We start from the raw sequence: 24,121 nt of genomic DNA on the forward strand, positions 1-24,121 counted from the left end.
AGGGACTCACGCACCAAGAGAGAAGCCCGCAGAGCCAGCAGCCCCTCAGCATCCGTGGCTTTGACCGCCCTGTTGGTCCCTGGCGTGATGTAATGTGTGTCTTTGCCATGCCAGGGCTTTCAGAGGTAGGCGCTGGAGAGCAGGAACTTCGCTTGTGGGTGCACCCAGCTGGCTGCCCAGCACCCACCTCCTGGTACAGAGTTACTCGGCCAGGGTGGGGATTTTTGGTTCGGTTTTGTTTTCAACTGCTGTGTGGCAGATGTGAAAAGATCTGAGAAGGCCCTAGTTCCGTGGTGAGGCACAGCAAATTCTGGGAAGACCCAGCTGGGTTAAAATGGTAAATTTTACGTGGCGTCTATTTCACCAGCCTTCAAAACAAAGTACTGCAAGTGCGATAGTCTGAACTCAGAGCCTGGGACAGGAAGCACGTGACTCGGGAGAGGAGTCAGCCTGCACTCACCCAATAGCTCGCAGCCCCGGGAACCAGCAGCAGTTGGAAGCTGGACCCCGGCCACCCTCCTGCTCCATCACAGCCGCACTCCTTCGCAGGTGACAGGTAAGGTCCCGTTCCTCGCTTCCCTCTTGGCGGAGTGGCAAGGGCTTGGGATGGAGTGTCAGTGCGACTGGAGTTCTTGTCCTTTCCCTTCTCTGGGCGTCTCTCCTGCCCCTGCCCCTCCCTTAAGCACTAGGGCCGGAGACGCCCAAAGTTCCCTCCAGCTGGAGGGTCCCTGCTCTGCAGAGCTCACATCTGCCATCTCTCAAGGGCCACTGAGACCTCCTGCTTTTGTGGTTGTTTCCTGTTTTTGTCTTCTCTCTTCCTCTCCTGCTCTATCAACCGAAAGACCAACTTATGAGAATGGGGCTGCCTCACTGCCATGGCCACGTGGGTGCTGCCAGCAGTCTGAGCCGGGCTGGGAGCTGATGCGCAGGGCAACTGCCTGCCTCTCAGACCACATCGGGGTTCATGACGAAGCCCATTCAGTGACGTCCTGCCCGCCTCGGTGCGAGGGACTCTTTCCTCACCTGTGGTTTCTGTTCCCAAGGAGCCTCTTCTTTCTCGATCTATAGGACCGTCTCTTTTCCCTTTGTGTTCTTTTCGTAAAACGTAATGTGACGCAGACACACAGTGTACACACATGGATAACGGACATGTGCATTGTGCCCTTGAATCACTTTTTAAAATTCTTTGTCACATGTGCGTGCCTATTTATTTTTACTTTGTGAAATAGTTATATAACATTTTCTGTGTGCTAGACTCTCTTTCAAATACCTAAAAATATTAACTCATGTTGTGGGTTTAACCCACACACCATCCTGATAAGGAAGGGACTGTTGCAAATCCCATTTTACAGAGGAGGAAACTGAGGCACAGGGAGAGTAAGTGACTGGCTCAAGGTCACACGGATAGTAAGAGGTTCGAACAGGACATAGGTCCTGGTTCTTAGTGCAAAAGTGTCTTTAGGGCGTTGATCTAAGGATGGACTTGTGGGTTATAGACTATAGCAATACTCAGCTTACAAGATAAGGCCTGATTATTTCTCAGAGAACCAGTATCCACTCTCAGCAGCAATTCTAATTACAGCCTCCCCAACAATCGTCGGTCTTAAAAGCTTTCTTAACTTTTGCCAATCTAGTAGATATACAATGATATCCCACTGTAGTTTTATTTTTTTTATTTTTTATTTGTTTTTTTGTCTTTTTGCTATTTCTTTGGGCCGCTCCTGTGGCATATGGAGGTTCCCAGGCTAGGGGTCGAATCAGAGCTGCAGCCACTGGCCTACGCCAGAGCCACAGCAACACAGGCGGGATCCGAGCCGCGTCTGTGACCTACACCGCAGCTCACGGCAACGCCGGATCGTTAACCCACTGAGCAAGGGCAGGGACCGAACCCGCAACCTCATGGTTCCTAGTCGGATTCGTTAACCACTGCGCCACGATGGGAACTCCCCACTGTAGTTTTAATTTTAACTTCCCTGGCTATGGAGTTAAAGTGTCTTTTCATTCATTTGGATGGTTTTGTTTTGTTTTGTTGTTTGGATGTTTTGTTTTCTTCAAAATAGTTCTGTGTGTTTGCCATAACCGCATCTGTCAATTGTTTGTTTTAGCATTGATGATCTTGAGGTCTTGCTTAAGAAATCGTCCTTTGCCCGGAAGATATAAAAATACTCTCACGTATTTTCTTATAGACGTTTGTGTTCTTTTGCATATAAGTCCTGGGACTCGAGGGCATTGATTTCCCCTTTTGATATGAGGTAGCAACACCGTCCCCTCCCCGCTTCTCTCCGTGTAGTTAACCAGTCGATCCAGCATCATTTATTTAATAGTCCGTTATTTCACCCAGTGATCTTCAGTGCCACCCTTGTCATGTGTCAGTGTTTCATACAAGTCTATTCCTGGGCTCTTTATTCTTTTCTTTTTTCTTTCTTTTTTTTAAGGGCCACATCTATGGCATGTGGAAGTTCCCTGGCTAGGGGTCGAATCGGAGCTGTAGCTGCCAGCCTATTCTACAGTCACAGTCACAGCAACGCAGGTAATGAGCTGCATCTGTGACCTACTCCACAGCTCACGGCAATGCCGGATCCGTAAACCCCTGAGCGAGGCCAGGGGTCAAACCTGCATCCTTATGGTTCCTAGTCAAGTTCGTTAACCACTGAGCCAGGAAGGGAACTCCTCCCTAGGCTCTTTATTCTGTTCCATTAGTTAATTTGCCTACCTCCTCATGAATACCCTATTTTTTTTTTTTCCTCTGCCATTTCTTGGGCCGCTCCCGCGGCATATGGAGGTTCTCAGGCTAGGGGTGGAATCGGAGCTATAGCGCCAGCCTACACCACAGCCACAGCAATGCGGGATCCGAGCCACATCTGTGACCTACACCACAGCTCACGGCAACACCAGATCCTTAACCCACTGAGCAAGGCCAGGGATCGAACCTGCAACCTCATGGTTCCTAGTCGGATTCATTAACCACTGCGCCACGATGGGAACTCCATGAATACCATATTTTATAGTAAGTCCTAATATCCAGTAAAGAATATCCCCTCTTCTTCTGCTTTAGGGATGGTCCTTTTGTATAAGTTTTAGAATCAGCTTTTATTTTCCATCAAAAACCGTACTGGGATCAATTGGAATTGCATTAAATCTGTAGGGAAATAATTGTCTTCTTTGTAATATTGACTCTCCTATCCATAAACACGGGCTGTCCCCTCCATTTATTTAGATTATATTTCATGTCTTTCAGTGTTTTATAACTTTCTTACTATAGGTCTTAAATGTGTCTTACCAGACTTATCTTTTTACTCTTATAAATGGTGTGTTTTTTAAACTATATTTTGGTATGTTACTGATATACACAAAGGCAGTTGTGGGGGGATATTGATTTTATAGCTAGCTGCCTGGCTAAAGTCTCATTCTTTTTGTTTTTTGTGGGTTTTTTGTTTGTTTGTTTTAATTTATTCTTTTTAATTACTCAAATGAATTGATCACATCTGTAGTTGTATAATGATCATAACAATCCGATTTCACAGGATTTCCACCCCATAACCCAAGCACATCCCCCCACCCCCCAAACTGTCTCCTCTGGAGACCATAAGTTTTTCAATGTCTATGAGTCAGCATCTGTTCTGCAAAGAAGTTCGGTCTGTCCTTTTTTCAGATTCCACATGTCAGTGAAAGCATTGGATGTTGGTGTCTCATTGTATGGCTGACTTCATTTAGCATGATATTTTCTAGGTCCATCCATGTTGCAAAAAATACGGGTATTTTGTTCTTTTTAATGGCTGAGTAATATTCCATTGTGTATATGTACCACATCTTCTTGATCCACTTCTCTGTCGGTGGACATTTAGGTTGTTTCCATGTCTTGGCTATTGAAAATAGTGCTGCAGTGAACATCGGAGTACATGTGTCTTTGCAAGTCGTGGTTTTCTCTGGGTAGATGCCCAGGAGTGGGATTGCTGGATCGAATGGTAGTTCTATTTTTAGTTTTCTGAGGAATCTCCATACTGCTCTCCACAGTGGCTGCACCAATTTACATTCCCACCAACAGTGTACTAGTGTTCCTTTTTCTCCACACCCCCTCCAGCACTTACTGTTTGTAGACTTTCGGATGATGACCACTCTGGCTGGTGTAAGGTGGTACCTCAGAGTGGTTTTGATTTGCATTTCTCTAAGAATGAGTGATGTTGAACATCCTTTCATGTGTTTCTTGGCCATCTGTATGTCTTCTTTGGAGAACTGTCTGTTTAGATCTTCTGCCCATTTTTTGATAGGCTTGTTTGTTTTTTTGGTATGGAGCTGCAAAAGTTGTTTATAAATTTTGGAGATTAATCCCTTGTCAGTCGATTCACTTGCAAAGATTTTCTCCCATTCTGTGGGTTGTCTTTTTGTGTTGTTTAGGGTAAAGTCTCATTCTTTGTGTTCTTTTCGTAAAATGTAATGTGACGCAGACACACAGTGTACACACATGGAAGTTTCCTGCTTGTTGGCTAAGAGCTTTTATCATGAAGGGAAGTTGAAGGTTGTCATTTGTTTTTTTCTGGAAGTGTTCAGATGATCATGTGCTTTTTGCTTCTTCTTCTTTTTTTTTTTTTTTTTTTTTTTTTGTCTTTTGGTTGTTGTTGTTGCTATTTCATATGGAGGTTCCCAGGCTACGGGTCCAATCAGAGCTGTAGCCACCAGCCTACGCCAGAGCCACAGCAACGCGGGATCCAAGCCGCGTCTGCAACCTACACCACAGCTCACGGCAACGCCGGATCGTTAACCCACTGAGAAAGGGCAGGGACCGAACCCGCAACCTCATGGTTCCTAGTCGGATTCGTTAACCACTGCGCCACGACGGGAACTCCGCTTTTTGCTTCTTAAATCTATTAAAGTAAGTTTTTAATTTGGGCTCCTTCACAAGCAGAGCCTGGATCAAGCACTTGAGTTCAGGTGGATTATTTGAGCGGTGATGCAGGAAGCGGGGGCATGAAGGAGCAGGTGGACCGAGACAGGAAAGGAGAAGAAGCCAATTCAAGGTGCATAATTGATATCACAGCTACAGGCAGAAGGCATTCAAGTTTTGGGACCTCTTATCAGCCTACACGATGCTGCCCAGAATTGCCTACCGAAACGAAAGAGACTGGACCATGTATCAACCAGCTCGTGTCCCCTCATTGGCTGAAGGTTGCATTTTAGGGAACTCCACCCTCCCACGCTTCTGGGAAACACTAGTAAGCAGAAGTGGCTCCTAAAACACCAAAGTCCCCGAGGCAAAAAGAAACAGGCTTTCGGTGACAGCGGCGCATAATGTGCGTCTAAGCTCACAGGAGATTATCTGCTGTAAATACAGCTGGCATCAGAGGAGGGCAGAAGTACCATGACCTGGAGCACCAGAGGCTTATTACAAACAATAAAAAATGACATTTGTCGGTTTCTCTCCTATTGTTAGGCTGCCTTTGCATCACGATGCCCAGCTTGGATATGACGTCTGATTTTTTGACCAGTGTACAGAAGTTCCTGGGCCAGGGATCGAACCCATGCCGTAGTGGCAACCCAAACTGCAGCAGCGACACCAGATCCTTAACCCGCTGCACCACAAGAGAACTCCTGATGTCCAGTATTAATACACTGCTGGATTTGGTTTGCTTGCATTTTTCTTATAATCGTTATATCTATATTCATGAGTGAGATTGGCCTCTACTTTTTCTTTTCCTTCCTATTCTTATCTCATTTTGGTGTTGAGGTTACCCTGGCCTCAGAGAAAGAGGGCGTGCTCCTGCTATTTCCATTCTCAGAAAGAGTTTTTCTAAAATTAGAATTATCTCCACTTAGTCTTCTATAACACGATCTAGACCTGGTATTGTCTTTGTGGGGAGATTTAAATTACGGATTTAATTTCTTTAATCGTTATGGAACCCTTCAGGCTTTTTGTTTTTTCTTAAATCAATGTTAGATAAGTTCGAAGTTTTAAAGACTTGGTCTGCTTCGTTTCATATTTCTTGGCATAAGTGATTTATAGTCTTTCTTAATTTTTCTGGTAAAACACACACTTCGCCATTGAACCAGTTTAAAGCGTACTGCCTTCGCATTGCTTTACAACCAATCTCTCAAACTTTTTTATCTTGCAAAACCAAAACCCTGTTATATCCAGTTCACCATTTCCCCTCTTGTCAGCAGCTGTTCTACTTTCTGTTTCTATGAATGTGTTTAGTCGTTGTCTTCTTTGTAAAATTAAAAGACACATTGTTTTAATTTTTAACATTGAAGTAGAACGTACAGTAGCATGTTAGTTTCAGGCGTACTACATAGGAATTTGCATTCGTATACTTTATGAAATGATCACCCCGTAAGTCTAAGTAACCATCTGATCCCATACGAGGTTATTATATTATTGGCCATATGCCTTATGCTGTGTATTACATCCTGTGGCTTATTTTATAACTTGAGTTTTGTACCTCAATCCCATTCACCTATTTTGTACCCTCTGGCAACTACCCATTTGTTCCTGTATCTATGAGCCTGGTTTTGTTTTTTAGATTCAACATGTAAGTAAGATCATACAGTATTTATCTTTCTTTGACCTATTTCACTTAGCATAATACCCTCCAGATCCATCTATGTTGTCACAAATGGCAAGATTTTTTTCTTCTCCTTTTTTTTTTTTTTTTTTTTTTTTTTTTTTTTTTTTTGCATTTTAGGGAAGTTCCCAGGCCAGGGGTCAGATCAAAGCTGCAGCTGCTGGCCAGCACACGGCCACTACTCTGGCTTCTTAACCCACTGAGTGGGACCAGGAATTGAACCTGCATCCTCATGGATACTAGTTGGGTTTGTTACCATTGAGCCACAACGGAACTCCCAAGGTTTTCATATTTAATGACTGAGTAACATTCCATTGTATAGATATGCCACATCTTTATTCAGACATCTGTCAGTGGACACTTAAGTTGCTTCCATATGTTGGCTCTTGTAAATAATGCTGCAGTGAACGTTGCTGTGACTATGTCTTCAAAATTGTAGTTTCGTTGTCTTCAGAATACCCAGAAGTGAAATTGATGGATCATTATGGTAGTTCTATTTTTAATTGTTTGAGGAACCTCCATACTGTTTTCCATAGTTACTGCATCAATTTATGAACCTACCAACAGTACACAGGGTTCCCTTCTCTCCACATCCTTGCCAACACTTGTTTTTGTTGTCCTTTCGATGGGACCATTCTGACAGGTATGAGGTGATTGCTCACTGTGGCAACACCAGGTCCTTTAACCCGTAGTGCCGTGCCAGGGATTGAATCTGCATCCCAGTGCTGCAGAGACACTGCCAATTCTGTTGTGTCACGGTGGAAACTCCATCTGCCCATATTTGAATATGAGTTTTTTTAAATGTTGAGGTGTATAAGTCTTTTAAAATTTTAGATACTAATCCCTAATTGGACATAGCATTTGCAAATATTTTCTCCCATTTAGTAGGCTGCCTTTTCATTTTGTTGATAGTTTCCTTCACTGTGTAAAAGCTGTTTAGTTCGATGTGTTTGCCTATTTTTGCTTTTTCTTCCCTTGCCTTAGGAGACAAATCCAAAAAACTATTGCTAAGACTGATGCCAGCAAGCATGCTGCCTATGTTTTCTTCTAGGAATTTTATGGTTTCAGGTCTTACATTTAAGTCTTCAGTCCATATATTTTTGTATACGATGTGAGCAAGTAGTCCAGTTTGATTCTTTTGCATGTAGCTGTTGAGTTTTCCCAACATTATTTATTGTCTTTTCACCATTGTTTATTCTTCTCTCCTCTGTTGTAGATTAATTGACTGTATAAACATGGGTTTATTTCTGAGCTTTGTTCTACTGTCTATTTTTGTGCCAGTACCATACTGTTTTGATTATTGTAGATTTGTAGTATAGTTTGAAATCAGGGCACATGATATCTCCAGCTTTATTCTTCTTCTCAAGATCGCTTTGGCTATTGGGGGGTCTTTCATGTTTCCATACAAATTTTAGAATTATTTGTTCTAGGTCTGTGAAAAAGTGTCTGGCATTTTGATAGAGATTACATTGCATCTGTAGATCACTTTGGGCAGTATGATCATTTTAACAATATTAATTCCTCTAGTCCATGAGCACAGCTTATCTTTTATTTGTGTTGTTTTCCATTTCTTTCATCAACGTCTTGTCATTTTCAAAGTACAAGTTTTTTACCTCTTTGGTTAGACTTGTTCCTGAGTATTTTATCCTTTCCAATGCACTTGTAAAGTGGGATTATCTTTCAGATTTCTCTTTCTTTGTCTTTTTTTTTTTTTTTTTTTTTTTTTTTTTTTTTTTTTTTTTTTGCTATTTCTTTGGGCCGCTCCCACGGCATATGGAGGTTCCCAGGCTAGGGGTCTAATCGGAGCTGGAGCCACTGGCCTACGCCAGCGCCACAGCAACGCTGGATCCAAGCCGAGTCTATGACCTACACCACAGCTCACAGCAACACCGGATCGTTAACCCACTGAGCAAGGGCAGGGACCGAACCCGCAACCTCATGGTTCCTAGTCGGATTCATTAACCACTGTGCCACGACGGAAACTCTATTTTTATTTTTTTGTCTTTTTTTTTTTTTTTTTTTTTGGCCTAGATTTCTCTTTCTGATAGTTAGTTATTAGTGTGTAGAAATGAAACAGATTTCTCTATATTAATTTTTTATCATTCAACTTTACTGAATTCATTTATTAATTCTAATAATTTTTGGAGTGTTTTGGGATTTTAAAAAATATGTTATCTTAAAAAAGTGACAGTTTTACTTCTTCCTTTCCAATTTGGATTCCTGTTATTTCTTTTTGTTGTCTGATTGCTGTGGGTTGGACTTCCAGTACTATATTGACTAAAAGTGACAAGAGTGCATATTCTGAATTCCCTTCATGGCTCAGCAGTTAATGAACCCGACTAGGATCCATGAGGATGTGGGCTCAATCCCTGGCCTTGCTCAGTGGGTTAAGGATTTGGTGTTGCCCTGAGCATTGCTGTGAGCTGTGGTGTAGGTTGCAGACATGGCTTGGATCTGATGGTGCTGTGGCTGTGGCATAGGCTGGCAGCTGTAGCTCTGATTTGACCCCTAGCCTGGGAACCTTCATATGCCATAGGTGCGGCCCTAAGAAGTAAAAGAAAAAATTTAAGGAGTTCCCGTCATGGCTCAGTGGTTAACAAATCCGACTAGGAACCATGAGGTTGCAGGTTCCATCCCTGGCGTTTCTCAGTGGGTTAAGGATCGGTGTTGCTGTGAGCTGTGGTGTAGGTCACAGACGCGGCTTGGATCCCGAGTTGCTGTGGCTCTGGCATAGGCTGGTGGCTACAGCTCTGATTAGACCCCTAGCCTGGGAACCTCCATATGCTGTGGGAACAGCCCTAGAAAAGGCAAAAAGACCAAAAAAAAAGAGTGCAAATTCTTATTTTGTTCCTGATCTTAGAGAAAATGCATTCAGCTTTTCACTGTTGAGTATGATGTTGGCTGTGTAATATATGACTTTTACTATGTTCAGAAATGAATAAGCCCAATTTGTTGAGAATTTTTATCATAAATGGATGTTGAATTTTTTCAAAACCTTCCTGCCTCTGTCGAAATGATCAAATGATTTTATTCATTTTGTTAACGTGGTCTATAACAGACTTGCAGACACTGAACTAGCCTTCCATCTCTGGGACAAATCCCATTTGATTATGGTGTGTGATCATTTTAACGTATTCTTGAATCCTGTTTACAAATATTTAATTGAGGACTTTTGCATCTATGTTTATAAACTGTTGTACTAGTTTTTTCAAGAAACTAACTTTAGGTTTTATTGATCTTGTCTACTGTACTTTGTTTTCTATTTTACTGATTTTTGCTCTGTATTATTCTCTTCTGAATTTACTTTTGGTTTCACTTTATTCTTTTCCTAACTGCTTGACTTCTTAGTTAGATTGGACACTTATTTCATAAGCTTTTTTTTTTTTTTTTTGTCTTTTTAGAACTGCACCTGCGGCAAATGGAGATTCCCAGGCTAGAGGTCCAACCGGAGCTGTAGTCTCTAACCTACACCATGGCCTACACCACAGCAGTGCAGGATCTGAGCCATGTCTGAGACCTATATACCACAGTTCACAGCAACACCGGATCCTTAACCCACTGCGTGAGGCCAGGGATTGAACCTGCATCCTCTTGGATGCTAGTCAGATTCGTTTCTGCTGAGCCACGCTGGGAACTCCTCATAAACTTTTCTAATACAAGCAGTCAAAGCTGTAAATTTCCCTGTAAGTACCACTTTTGATGTATCCACAAATTTTAATATATGATATTTTCATTATCACTCAATTCTAAGAATTTTAAAATATATCATTTATGATTTCTTCTTTGACCCATGGATGAGTAGGTTTTTAAATTACCAAAGATATGTGGTCTTAAACCTTATCTTTTTGGAGTTCCCGTTGTGGCTCAGCGGAAATGAACCTGACTAGTATCCATGAAGATGTGGGTTTGATCCCTGATCCTGCTCAGTGGGTTAAGGATTTGACATTGTTGTGAGCTGTGGTGTAGGTCGCCAACGTGGCTCCGATCTGGTGTTGCTGTGGCTGTGGTGTAGGCCAGTGACTTACAGCTCCAATTGGACCCCTAGCCTGGGAACCTCCGTATGCCATGGGCGCGGCCCTAAAAAGACAAAAAAATAAATAAAATAAAAAGAACAGTTTATGAAATAAGTATCCAATTTAACTAAGAAGTCCAGTTAGGAAAAGAACAAAGTGAAATTAAATGTAAATTCAGAAGAGAATAATAAAGAGCAAAAAATCAGTAAAATAGAAAAGATTCTATTCTTAGAATACCATTCTAAGCTGACAGTTCTTTCCTTTCCATAGGAATCTGAGTGATAGGCGTAGTCACTGGATTCAGACTAATCATAACATAACTTCCAAAGCCCTGAGGGAGAGATGAGTTCACTTCCTAAACTGACATTCCAATCTCCTCTCCCCTCAAATTCTCTCGTATCTTCTAGAAGTATCTTAACTCTTCCAGCTTTATTGTCCCCTTCATAGAAAAACTCAGAAACCCAAAGAGTAAACTGATGGTGAGACAGTGGTCCAGGAAGGAACATCTGGATTTCATCTTTCTGCTCCGTGATGGTTGCTTTCTTCTCAAACCTGGGCAACTTCCTGGCATCAGGGAGCTTTGGTCTCCCTGCTTTGTTTGCAAGCGTTCATCATCGTATTCTAAGGTCTGATCAGAGGCCCTGAACCCTCTTTATTCCTTCTTTCAGACGGCCTTGGAGCCTCACGTAGGCAGAGCACCCCCTACCCCCAGGCCCCTTCCCTTCCAGGCTTTGCAGTAACTCTCCTTACACGACGATCTTTATTTAACCTTGACTCCATGGGCAGGTTTGAAGGACCAGAACCTTCCAGCCAGGAAAGCGCTTTCACTTCTGCCACACAGAGCCCTTGCCAGCCACTCAACCCAGCCCACCACCTGCCAGAGTCCACCCCAGCCAACCCATTACGTGCGACACCTTCTCTCCACCACTAAGTCAGCTTTCCTTTCTTTCAGCTTCTTCACTTGCAGGGGCATGGGTCCAGCAGCTGCTGGCTCCCTGCACCTGCTCTTGGGACTGGAAAAGGTGGGGCTTTTTTCTACCAGCTCCGGTTCAGAAAGTCCCAGGAGAAACCCTGCCTGGGCCTAACTCTGAGTGCCCCTTCTCAGGAACTGTGTCCAGCTTCTTCTGTGTGGTCATCCCAGCTCTGTGGCCTGGGGGTCAGCGGAGACATCAGGAGAGTTTGCTAGGAGAATATGCTAGGTGGACTCAAAAGAAAGCCTTCATCCAAGCTTGTTTGAGTTTTGAACCAAAACAAATCATTTCTTTCATTCATTTGTTTACCCAACCATCCAACCATCCATCCATCCGTCCATCCGTCCGTCCACCCACCTACCCACTCACCCATCCATCCATCCACCCACCCACTAATCTAGTGATTGAACATTTATTTATCAAGCACCTCCATGTGCAAGGCAGTGTGGTATCGGAGGTGGATATTGCAGTGCATAAGATTCAGCTTCTGCCCCCACGGGTGGACAGGCCAGTGGGCAGGAGGGGAGATCGATGTATAAGCTATAAAAATGCAGTAACAAAGCCACGTTCACGTGCCTGGGGTACCCTGGTCAAGGGGGCCTACCCAAGGGGATGGGAAGAAGTCATGGGCAGGAGCAGGGGCTGGTGGGTTTGGCGCAGGACTTGTGGGTCTCAAGCCTCACTTGGACACCAGTGGGATGGAGTCAGGCTGGCCCAGATGCATGTGCAGCAGGGATCCACAGGCACTGTGCCTTCCAGAAGCTGTTTGGAGCTCTCTGGGCATAAGCCACCCTCCTTCCCCCAGCCCCTCCTGGCAAGGAAGACCCCAGCCGTCTCCTCTGGCCATCTTGCCTTTCCCTCCCGAGGGTCTCCTGGAGATCAGGCCCCTGAGAATCCTCCTCTTGCCTCTGCTGTGATGGGCTTTGGCAGTCACCTCTCTCCCAGGTGCGGGACCCTGGGCAAGTCACTTAATCACTTTGGGCCTCAGTTTCCCCATCTGTAACATGGGGACAGTAACAGTACTTACCACATAGAGTTTGGGGTTAATTAGCTAATATTTGTGGAGTGCTTGTAACAGCGTCTGACCTGTAGTCAGTAAATGTTTACTGCTGTGTTATCGATGTTGTTATTCGGAGCCCGTGGGGTTACCTCCTCAGGGTCTAGCTTGGCTTGGAGGAGTGTTTCCTGCAGGCCCATGTGGCATCGGATCTCTGGTCTGGGGTGAGAGCGCTGCCCTTTTCTCCGTCTTCTCTCTGTATGGTCTGAAGCCCACCCAGTGCTGTCCAGGAACTTCCCTGCATCCAGGTTGGCAGTGGCAGCACTTGACAGCTGCACACAATGGCAATGGCCTTTGGCCTCAGAGCCGAAGAGAAGGGCATGACCTCATCCCACCCTCTGAATCCAGGAATGGAGGCCTGAGTCCTTAAAAGGCTGGGGTGTCTCTTTGAAAAGGACCAAGCAGGGGCACCCCTGAGAAAGCAAGCAGACCTATTCTCCTGCCCCTCCCAGGCCCTGCCGGTCCTGAGGCTCCGGGTGTAACTGGGGCCTTCGGAGACTGGATGTATCATGATGAAAAGCTCCCTGGGGGGGGATCGCCACCCCGACCCCGGACCATCGAATCCCCCCCTCACCTGAGCACTGTTTCCAGGGATGCCCTCAGTGGTGACAAAGCCTCTCTAGAAACACACTGCAAGTCCTCAGCCCTACCCCCGCCCCCCCCAGATCAAGGCCCCCTGTCTGGAGTGGGGGTGCACCCTAAGCTAGCCCAGGAAGCCTCCCCGAGTTACTTCTGTCTGCGCCTGCTGGGGACTATGCTGGGGCTGCTGGGGACTATGCTGAGTGCGTTTCCCTCAAGTTGTCTTTTTTTTTTTTTTTTTTTTTTTTGTCTTTTGTCCTTTTATGGAGGTCCCCAAGCTAGGGGTCTAATCGGAGCTGTAGCTGCCGGCCTACACCACAGCCACAGCAACGCCGGATCCTTATCCCACTGAGCAAGGCCAGGGATCGAACCTCAACCTCATGGTTCCTAGTCAGATTCATTTCCGCTGCGCCATGATGGGAGTGCCGCCCTCAAGTTGTCTTGTATCAGGGAGTCAGAGGCTGGCTGAGATTGAAAGCGGAGTGTCCAGGTTTAAGCAGACTTGTGCCAGGCAGTTGACTAAAGCACCAGCAGTTCCTGCCCGGGTTTCTCTGCCCACTTAGTCATGGTGACTGCATGCCCTGGCCGGGTCCTGACTTTGGATAGTCCCTTCCCAGAGGGGACCCTGACAGTGTGTCCCCTGGGATTTGGGGCTCCCCAGATCTGGGGCTTGTGGGCATCACTGTCCTCCGTGCACATGCAGCACTGTCACATGTGTCCCCTGATGGGAGCATGCCAGGATGACAAGGTTATCCCTGCTTATCAGCTCTTTCCCAGCTTCCTCTGCCTGTTGCTTATAGACCTGAGCCCTGGGCGCCACGTCTTCCTCAAATAATGAGAGGAAGTGTGGTCATCGGCACACAGATGGCTGGGGGTTCCGGATTGCGGCTCCCGGCCACCACTCCCTGACCTGCGCCCCCATCTCTCGCCAGGCGGTCCTCGGCTCTTTCCTGCCAGCCCGTGGGTGCCACTCAAGATGTCCCCTTTTGATTCCTGGGGACTGTTCATGGCCTTTCTCGCCCTGCTCTGCTGCCCAGGTAAGCCAGCGCCTGGGGTTTCCGACTGGGCGTCTGCCAGCCCAGAGGGTGGGTCGTCTGTTCCCCTGGCTTCGGGGCTGGAAGTTGCGGAGGCTTTGAACACAGCGGCTGCCCATCATGGGTACCGGAGGCTGTTCCAGCCTGGCTTCCCCATGACCCCGGGCAGCGGGTGGGGGTCCTGGCCTTTTGGGCATCCAGTTCAACAGGCCCCATAGCTTCATGGCATGTGGATGTGGCAGGTCGTGGAGACTGAATGGTGGGCTAGGCGGGATGCTCGGGAGGTGAAGGGAGTTCCCAGCTTGTTGTCCAGTGTGGCCTAGGGGGCAGCAGAGGGCATCACCTTCTGGGTCCACTCAAAGTGAAAATGAAACCCCTTCGAGGGGGTCAAAGGGCCCTTGAAGGAAAATGCCACCGTGTGCTGAGCACACCTGCCATGTACTTTCATGACAACCCTGCAGGAAAGGGATTATTGGCCCAGAGGAAGAAACTGAGGCTCAGAGAGAGAAAGCACTTTGCTCAACGCCACACGACTGGCACCGGGCAAATTCAAGATTCAAATCTCTCTTTCCTGGAAGTTCCTATTGTGACTCAGCAGTAACAAGGCCCACCAGTATCCATGAGGATGTGGGTTCAATCCCTGGCCTCACTCAGTGGGTTAAAGATCTGGTGTTGCCTTGAGCTGAAGTGTATATTGCAGACATGGCTCAGATCTGGCGTGGCTGTGGTGTAGGCCAGTGGCTACAGCTCCGATTCAGCCCCTAGCCTGGGAACTTCCATATGCCACGGGTGTGGCCATAAAAAGCCAAAGAAACGAACAAACAAACAAACCCCGCCAACTTCTCTTTCCCTGCCTCTCTTGCCCCTTCTTTCTATGCTGCTAGCTGAGGGCTAAGTGGGGGCATGCCGGTGTGGCAGGAGCCAACAGGACACAGGCCAGGCCCAGCAGGTGGGGATCAAGGACCTTCTGGTGATCACTGAGTGGGAGGTGAGCGCCGAGGGCTCTGTCTTCGTGCCTGGAACATTTCTTGGCCTGATGCCACACACAGGGGGAGCATTGTGCTGAGCACAAAGGAAACATGTGAAACCCAGGCTCTGCCCTCTAGAAACTCCAAAATGGGAGAGGCAGCAAAGGAGAGGCAGCAGGAATGTGAGTCATTTGCAAAGTGGTCCCATGACCTTCCTGACTCGCCTCCCCCCTGCCCCCCCACCTTCCTCCTCCCTGAGCTCCAGCCATCCTGGGCTCCTCCCTGCCTGAGGTCCTGGCACTGGCGGTTCCCTCCCCACCGCAGGCACCTGCCAGGCTCCCCCAACCTCTTTCATGTCTTTGCACAAACCTCGGTGTTTCAGTGAGGCCTGTGTTGACCACACTCTTTCACATGATACCCGCACCCCATTTCCCTTCCCAGTCACTTGCCACCAGCAACAGCCTGCCTATTTTGCTGCTTATGGTCTGTCTCCTTTACTTTGTGAGCTCTGTAAGGGTGGGGTGAGGTCTGCTTGGGTCCTGCTGGGTCCCCGGAGCCTAGAACAGTGCCTGGCACCCAAGAGATGCTCAAAAAGGATTTGCAGGAGAAGGGCGGAGGGGGGAAAGAGTCGAACCCATGACCATGCGGGCTCAGAGGACACAAGCTGCCTCCACTTCAGAGAGGCCTTCATGAGGGGACATTTGGGCTGGGCCATGAAGGTCAAATAAGGTCTCACTCCACGGATTTAGAAGATGTGCATGAGAAAGACTCATCTGGAGGTCACGAGCTGGAGGGACAGCAACCAGAGGCAGGGAGACAGCCTGGGGACAGGGGCAGCCTCCTGGGTCTAGATTTGAGGCCATACGTTCTGAACAAGGGGAGAGAAGCAGAGGGGCCATCCCTGGCCTTTCTCCTTGGACCCCTACCCCTTGATCAGATGGCCTGCCGTGGGCAGTTCCACTGGGCAGGGAAGCGGGGACACCTGCTGCCCAGTGTCTCTGGTCTTCCAGGGTCTGGCAAGGAGGCGTTCGAGAAACCCACGTGGACGAAGCAGCTGGTGGTGGAGTCTGGAAGGTCCCAGGTGATTAACTGTAGTGCCAGCTGTACTCAGCCTGAGAACAGTGGTCTGGAGACCACCGTCTCCAAGAAGCTCCTGAAAGAGGGGGCTCAGTGGAAGCTGTATGAGGTCAATGTCTCCCAGGACACCATCCTCCTTTGCTATTTCACCTGCTCCGGCAGGCAGGAGATCAAGAGATTCAACATCAGCGTGTTCTGTGAGTGCCGTCCCATGGGCCACCCTCCTCCCCAGGCCAGAGCTTGCGTCTCCCCAGTGTACGCAGAGCTGCTCTCTTACTGCTGCTGGCTACTCTCGTGATGCCCCCCCCCCCGCTCCCCGGGCTCCCTGGCCCCAGGGCCATGGGCTCCGAATCTGCTCACCCCTTCCCTGGCCGCCTCGAGCCTGCTGGCAGCCCTGGGTTTGTGGTTTGCTCAGAAAAGGATGATCCAAACAAGGTTAGGACAAATCTAAAAGCTGCTTCCCGTGCAGGACTATACCACCGACCACCCCATGTCCCGGGGCAAGCAGCAGGGGCCGTGTCAGAAGGGCTGGCACACTCCCCAGTGGCCCTTTCGCCTCTTGGAGAGAAGGTTGAGGTGTCACCTGGGGGTTTTATCTCCACCCCTGAGGGCTCTTGGCAAAGGCGTGACCATCACACCTGCTCATGGGCCATGGAGACCTTGAATAAGCTGGGATTCTCTCAACAGCTTGGCTCAAGTCTTCCTCAGTACAGCATCAGGGATCCAATGAGTAGAAAGATGTCCTCAATCTAACCTACTTTCCTGGGGCTGCCAGGGGCAAGGTATTCTAATTCGAAAAGGAAGCCAGGGGAGTTCCCGTCCTGACTCCGTGGTTAACAAATCCGACGAGGAACCATGAGGTTGCGGGTTCGATCCCTGGCCTTGCCTCAGTGGGTTAAGGATCCGGCGTTGCCATGAGCTGTGGTGTAGGTCGCAGACGCGGCTCAGATCCTGCGTTGCTGTGGCTCTGGCTCAGGCTGGTGGCTACAGCTTTGATTCGACCCCTAGCCTGGGAACCTCCATATGCTGCGAGAACAGCCCAAGAAATGGCAAAAAGACAAAAAAATAAATAAAAAATAAAAAAATAAAAAGGAAGCCAGGTACTACTGAGTTTAACTACTAGGGGATAGAGGCGGCAGTGAGCTGGGTCCTGAAGACCCAAGGCAGGTCTGCCTCCAGCGCCCCCTTGTGAAGTGAAAAATCTCACAATTCCTGGCCCAGTTCCAAGGCGTACTCCTCAATTGCTCTCAACATAACTATCCAGCTGTTAAATTTTTGAAATGTGTATTTGATTGCTGGAAAGGAAGACAACAGATCCAAAACTTTTCCATCTTTCGAATTGGCTGGACGGATTCTGGACTTTTTTTTTTTTTTTTTTTTGGTAGACACGAGGTCACCCCCATTCTTATCCATTCCAGAAGTCAGCGTGTCCATAACACAACCACCCAGGACGTCCCTCACCCTGAACTGCTTCCTCCTTCCTCTCTTTACCCTCTAGAGCAGGCCAGGCCCCAGCCCTCTTCCTGAGAACTGTGATGACAGGGGATGGTCCTGGCTGGGTGGGGCCTGCTGGAACCGCACCCCTATTCTGACCACACCTCCCCCCTTTTCTCCTGCAGCCCCTCCAAAGCAAGTGCTGCTGACGCTGCAGCCCACTTTTGTGACCGTAGGGACATGGTTCACCATCGAGTGCCGGGTGCCCTCTGTGGCCCCCTTTGAAACCCTCACCATCACCCTGCTCCGTGGCAGTGAGATTTTGTACAATGAGACTCTAAGAGGGACCACACCGTCCCCCCAGGAGGCTATAGTGACCCACAACACCACAGCCCTCAGGAAAGATGGGCACCACAACTTCACCTGCCAGGCCAAGATGGATCTGCAGTCTCGCGGCGGACACCTCATTCACAGAGTCTCAGATCCCCAGGTGCTTGAGGTCTATGGTGAGCGGGGAGCCCGGCATGGGGGGTGCGGGGAGGGCATCTACCTTTAGCCCCTCGGGGGAAGACGACGCCTTCGCCCCACTCTCTCTGCCAGCTCGGGGGAGGCACCCAGGGCTCATGCTCTATCCCGAGGGCTTCCTGGCGCTCTCCCTCTCCGAGTTCCCAGCTTGGACCCCGACTAGCTGCTGAGCCCTCGGTGAGCTGTTGGACTTTCACCAAGTCAAGCTCTCCTCTCTGGCCTTGACCCCTCTCTGCAAGGACACGTTCGGCCCGACTGACCCCTAAGGTCCCTGGGGAGCTACTCTAGACGGTCAGGATGTTTCCCATCTTCCGAGCGTTTGATAGATGCTCCCTCAGCTCTGCCCAGGGAGGGACTCGGCCTGGACCATGCCACTGTCCAGGCCTGGGTGGCCGGCAGCCAGGAGCTGGTGCCAGGGGACATCTGCCCTCGGCATCCCACAGAGGCCCGCCTTTCCCCCAGTTTATGCCCTGTTTGCCCCTTCTCCCTGCGACACAGGGTGGGTGGGTGATGGGTGGACCTCTCTACCCCCTTGCCCCCGGGCACCTGGGACCGGAGGACTTTTACGACCACTGCTCTCTCCCTTGGCAGAACCCTTTCAAGACAGCCAGATGGCCATCATCATCGCGGTCGTGTCCGTGCTGCTCTTCTTGTTTGTGGCATCTGTCCTGCTCTGCTTTGTCTTGGGCGAGCACTGGCGCCAGAGGCGGACAGGTTCCTACATGGTGCAAGCCGTTCAGAGGAGGCTGAGGTGGTGCTACCAGGCACAGCTTGCATGAGCAGAAGTGGCCACCACCACGGGCCACTGGAACTCAGCGTGGTTCCTTAGCGTTGTGGTCCAGCCCTGGCTGAAGGACTGTACCAAGCAGCAGCAAACGCTGGGGCCATTTCCTTTGCTAGTCTGAATAGAAACACCTGGACTTAACCCGGTGCCTCCGTGTCTCCCCCAGGAATGGCCAGGAAGCGGGGCCGCCAAGCCTGGCTGGACTTCTCTCTCCCAATGTCCCCTCAGCCTGCCTCCGCCCTCTCCCTCACAGGGCCTTCCTAGGAGCCCAGGCCCTGGGGCGGCCCCCTGCTGACCCGCTCAGGCGCCACACACCCACCTTCAAAGGGCGCTGAGTTACGCCGTCCCCGGAGGGAGGCCTGGGAGAGGCGCCCTGGCCCAGAGGGACAGAGAGACGTCTGTCCCCGCATGGCCCTCCAGCACCGCAGGCCCTCCTGGCGGGGGCAGGTCATGCTCTGACTTCTCCAGTGAGCCGGCTTCCAGGGCTGCGCCTGGGAGCCCCAAGGGCTCAGCTCCAGGCCCCTCCCAGCCTGGCCTCCCTCCCATCACCATCCGCAAGAGCAGTCCTGCCTCTTACCTCCTGCCCCATTACAGGGCGGGCCGCACGGAGACCTGGCAGCCCTGGCTGTCCCGGAGCGGGGAGGGGAGGGCTCTGGTTCCCAGGCCTCCGCCGCCCAGGCAGCAAACATGGGGCAGGATCGGGCATTCAGGTGGCTTCCAGGGGCCTGAGCAGTGTCCTGAGGGGCTCTCACCCCAGAGCAGAGCGGGTTCGAGGTCTCCGTAGGGGGGATAGGAGACTGATTCACCCTGGGGAGACGGCTTGTCTGGGGGTGAGCGGGGAAAGAAGGGTTGGCAGGCTCTAGAGCGTTCTGAAGCTGTTTCCAAGCCAGTGGTGAACCCAGGCCAGCGTCTGTCCTCACTGTAGGCTCTCGGCATCATAGTAGTCTGGGGGAGACAGCACCCTTGTCTTGATGCCCTCCTGCCTCAGGGAACCCCAAGGAGGGAAGAGGAGCAGGCCAGTTGCCTGCAGTGGTGACAGAGACGCCCCCACCCCACCCCCACCCTGGGCTCAGGATCCTCCTGGCCTTCTCAGCCACCCCCAGGCCCGGGCCCTGCTGCCCACCCACCCAGTCCCTACCTGAAGCTGGGGGTACCTCGGCACCCACAGTCCCTGTGGCACTGGGGGGCGGGGGTGGGGGCACGGCCCTCCTAGAGGGGGAGAGACACAAAGACCCCCATCAGAGGCCCCCAGTGGCCTCTGGAATTTCTCTGCAGTGGTGACAGAGACGCCCCCACCCCACCCTGGCCCCCGGCCAGCTCTTCCAGCCCAGCCCCAGAGCAGAGCCTTGGCAGCACCCAGACCCCCAGCCTCACTTACGGCCCCCTTTTCCCAGAGGCGGGAGGGCGGTGCTGAATCCTGGATGCGTCCTGCGAGTGGGGCTGATGGAGGGGAGGGGACAGGAGGGGGGCTGGCCCGGGCTGCAGGGCGCCCAGGACGGGCGTGGGCCAGGGCAGGTAGTGGTGGTGGACCACCAAAGGCCCCTCCTCCTGCACGTCCGCCGCCTCCTCCTCCTCCTCCTCACTCGCTCGTTGACCCTCCAGGTAGACCTGAGGATTGTGCAGAAGGGGAGGGCGGATGAGGCAGGATCCAGCTCTCCCTGCCCCCACTCTGTTTCTCGAAATTCTCGATTTTGAGAAACTCTCAAAATGTCTCCATATGTCTCCAGATACACGGCACAAAAGGGCTATTGTTTATTGAGCATTGACCACAGGCAAGCAAGCAAGGCCATTTGGAAACATTTATTCCTTATTTTATAGATGGGAAAACTGAGGCTCAGAGGTTAAGCAACTTTTCGAAGGTCACCCGGCTAATAAGTGGCCAAGCAGGGACTGGAGGAATCCAGGTGTGACTCCAGAGCTGGGGCCGGAGCCTGGCAAGCTGCCCCTGGCCTCACCCTGTTGCGGATTTAGGCTCTTTGGACTCTTTAATCGATAGAAATTGATAAGAAGCCAAGTCAAGGAGTTCGGGCTGGTAATTCACCGGGACTTGGACTGCAGCACAGGGAACGAGCACGAGAAACAGGCGCCCTTGCCCCCAAGGAGAGGGGGCTGGTTCCTTACGTTGGGAGAGGGTAGGAGCTGATGGGTGGCTTGGGCTGGAGGGATGGTTTAGGTGGCCTGCCCACCCTCTTGGTGGGGCCATGTGCAGGGATCATGCGCAGTACCTTGCTTTAGCTCTCTGCACCTCAGAGCTGGCAGTTGATTTGTGGCTTTTTTGTGTCTTGTTCATAATTGTCCCAAATGTGAATGTGTGCTGTTACTTTTCGCCCCTTACAGTTTCTTTGTATTTAAGGAGACGTTTGTCTAGGTACAAGCACTCCAGTAAAGGGTCCCATCCTGGACCCATGCATGCCCCCAGCCATTGGTGAAGTGGGGGACTCATCTCAAGGGCCCCCCCGAGGGCCTGGACTCCTCCGATCCGCCCGTCCTTGAACCCATGTCCACTTCCTCCAAGCCAGTGGGCACCCTTTCTCCACCCAGCCATCACTCCTCCAGACCTCTCAGGGCGCCCCTCACTGGCTGATTAAGGCTCAGCCTTAGAGCCCTTCCCCCTCCCGTGCACATCCCCCCCCCCCCCCAACGCCTGTATCCTCTTCTGTCTCCTGACTCTGCCCTACCCACTGGATGCTGGACACATCCCTCACCTCCTCCAAGCCTCAGAATCCTACCTGGCTTTCAAGGGCTGGTTCTAAGGCCACCAGTGCAGCCAAAGGATCCTTTTTTCATGCCTCAACCAGGTGACACTCACGCTTTGGGCCAGTCACTGCCAGTTGCCTTGCGGTTATAGTCGTTTACTTAGTCATTCATTTGCTCAACAAATAGCAACGGCGTCCCTACTGAGGGTCTACCCTCTACGACCTGCAGTCCCTGGCGGGATACACTGCAGGAAACCTTGAAAACAAGACCTGAGATTTTAGGAGCCCCTACCTCCCTGCCATGGAGGCTGACACGGGGCCTGAGACATAATAGATGCCAAACAGACCTAGAGAGGTATGGGCTTGGCTTCTGGCTCCTCTGTTGCCTGGTCCTTCTTCTCAAGGCGGGGGCAAACCCCAGATGCAGGCCCACCTCTGGCCCTGCAGGTGGGCAGCCCTGGTAGCCCCCCCACCCCCAGTCCCCAATCCCCAGTCCACGCACCTGCAGGCAGGGCCAGGGCGGCACCTGGTTGAGCACCGCTGCCACCTGGCCACTCAGAAGCAGCTGGTGCATCTGTGCGTTCTGCAGCATCATCAGCTCCAGCAGGTCTAGGGGATGGGAATTCGTCAGGCCCGAGACGGGGCGTTTTCCCAATGCCCAGCCCCCCAGGGGGCTGCAGAAGGGGAAGTGCAGCAAGGACGCCCACAGAGTGTGCCTGGCAGAGGAGGGTACAAAGTGGGGTGGTCCCGGAGTCTCACCTTCCTTCACGCTGCCCGGCTGTGGGGACGGAGCTGGGATGGCCCACGGGAGGGGCTGTAGAATGGTCACCCAGGGCTGGGGGGAGGGGGACGCTCAGGCTGCGTGCCAGAGCTGGGGACCCACCCCCGCCCCCGCCCCCACTCCACGAGTTGCCTCCCTGACCCCACAAGGAGCCTCGTTCTCCCCTCTGCGCCCTCACAGCCTCCCGGCTTTCTAAGTCTCTTCCTCTTCAGCTGGGGTCGCTCTCCTCACCCACCCCCCCAACTTCTGCAGAGTTCGGACCCTCCGGGGACAGCTCCCCAACTCCACCCCCTAGCCTCCCGGGTAAAGGCAGACTCTGCTCCCCGGTTCCGCCTTCACCGTCGGGGCTGCACACTGGGCTGAGGGATGACCCCAGCTCCCTCCAGTCCCTGAGGCCATGGCCAGCGGCTGCTGCGGATCAGGGTTACCTTGACGACGCCCGGCGACGCCAAAGTCTCCTCCCACGCATGCGCGGGTCCCGCCTCTGGGCTCCAGTTGCCTGGGGCTTTTGGCCAAAGTCGCCACCTCCTCCTGCTCGGCTCTCTCCACCTCTGAGGACTAGAGGTCGGTAAGGACTCTCACCCACCCAACCCCTGGAGGCCCAAGTCTCGCTCGGACGTCCACCTCCAATCCCCTGAGTCAGGGCTCCCTGGGCGTCGCGCCTACTCTCTTCCTGTACCTGGCACCTTTGCGCCTCCCTGCACCGGGTCTGAAGGTCTGGAGGGCCGTGTTTGTTGAGTGAATGCGTGAATGACTGGAACAGAACACTTGCTTTTCGGGTTGTAGAGCCCCGTCGACTAGGACGATGAGTTAGGCAGAAATGGAGAATTCTGCAGGAGCAGGCTTGGGGGTGAGAGTCTGCTTCCTGTCACTCTGAATCAGAGGGCCTTCCTGTGAACCAACAGTGGTTTTTCGAGCAGGTGGAGGAAGGAAGGTTCCTGGTCAAGGTGAGCGAGCCACGGCTCCAAAGAGGCGGAGGGTCTGGGGAGTTTAACATCCGTGTCCTCGTTATTACCCTTCATCCTGGAAAAATCACCAAAGCCTGCATTCTTTTGACAGGAAGTTATCTTAAGTTAAGAACAGGTGAAGGGAGAGATCTATTTCGGCAGCTGTGACCATCCTAAGATAGGCCCCAAGCAGCAGTCGAAGAAAATCCCGACAGGAAGCTGGGATTAGCACCCCTGAGTTGCCCTTCCCCCACCCCCCACTTCTCTTCAGCTCCCTTCCCAGCAGTCCTGGTGTCTAGAGCCAGAAAGACACCCTCTTCTCCATACCTTCGTCCCTGTCTCTGGGAGACGGGGCCTGTGGGTCCGATGGCTTCGACAGCCGTCACCCAGCTGAGACCGAGCACTGTCGTCACAGGCCCCCAGGGAGTAGGAAGGACACAGAGGCACATCTTTCCATCTCCACCCTCGTTCCAGGTAGAAAGAGGAAACCAGTCCTCGTGCTCACCATCAGCAAGCCTTGACCTGGGAGCGGGCCGTGTGTGAGAGGCGCCCTTCTGAGCACTGAGGTAGACACGAGAGCATATCCTGGCTGGTTCCAGCATTGCTGGGAAGTGACAACATACCCGTGAAAGGGGAGCAAACATGCAAGACTGTGCAAAGTCCCCTGTGCGTGCGTCATACAAGGGGTCAGGAGAGAG

General features: G+C 51.0%; 2 protein-coding genes across 7 annotated transcripts; one reads left to right on the plus strand and one right to left on the minus strand.

The window, feature by feature from the left end:
* The first annotated feature begins 256 nt into the window (after positions 1 to 256).
* ICAM2 (intercellular adhesion molecule 2) lies at positions 257 to 19,140 on the plus strand. The gene is given in 5 exon segments (NM_001001631.2): positions 257 to 556; positions 14,110 to 14,214; positions 16,190 to 16,453; positions 17,876 to 18,196; positions 18,807 to 19,140. Coding segments are annotated over 4 exon segments (834 nt in total). The 5' UTR covers positions 257 to 556; positions 14,110 to 14,153; the 3' UTR covers positions 18,995 to 19,140.
* On the minus strand, positions 17,524 to 23,499 carry PRR29 (proline rich 29). Of its 6 annotated transcripts, none has more exons than XM_084984062.1 (7): positions 23,156 to 23,499; positions 22,905 to 23,034; positions 22,455 to 22,530; positions 22,198 to 22,304; positions 20,378 to 20,607; positions 20,138 to 20,208; positions 17,524 to 19,944 (listed from the first exon to the last, which is right to left on the minus strand). In XM_084984062.1, exons 4-7 carry the CDS (start codon positions 22,288 to 22,290, stop codon positions 19,916 to 19,918), a joined length of 423 nt encoding a protein of 140 aa, XP_084840188.1. In that variant the 5' UTR covers positions 22,291 to 22,304; positions 22,455 to 22,530; positions 22,905 to 23,034; positions 23,156 to 23,499; the 3' UTR covers positions 17,524 to 19,915. The 6 variants fall into 6 exon arrangements, with proteins under 6 accessions (XP_084840188.1, XP_084840189.1, XP_084840185.1 ...); XM_084984063.1 differs by having other exon boundaries at positions 22,816 to 23,034; positions 23,156 to 23,343; XM_084984061.1 differs by having other exon boundaries at positions 19,935 to 20,208.
* Positions 23,500 to 24,121: the final 622 nt, after the last annotated feature.

This window comes from Sus scrofa, chromosome 12 (assembly GCF_054392235.1).
Source record: "Sus scrofa isolate SSC_HxYL_T2T_F1_AM1 chromosome 12, Sscrofa_HxYL_maternal_Yorkshire_Landrace_v2.0, whole genome shotgun sequence".
Lineage (NCBI taxonomy): Eukaryota > Metazoa > Chordata > Mammalia > Artiodactyla > Suidae > Sus > Sus scrofa.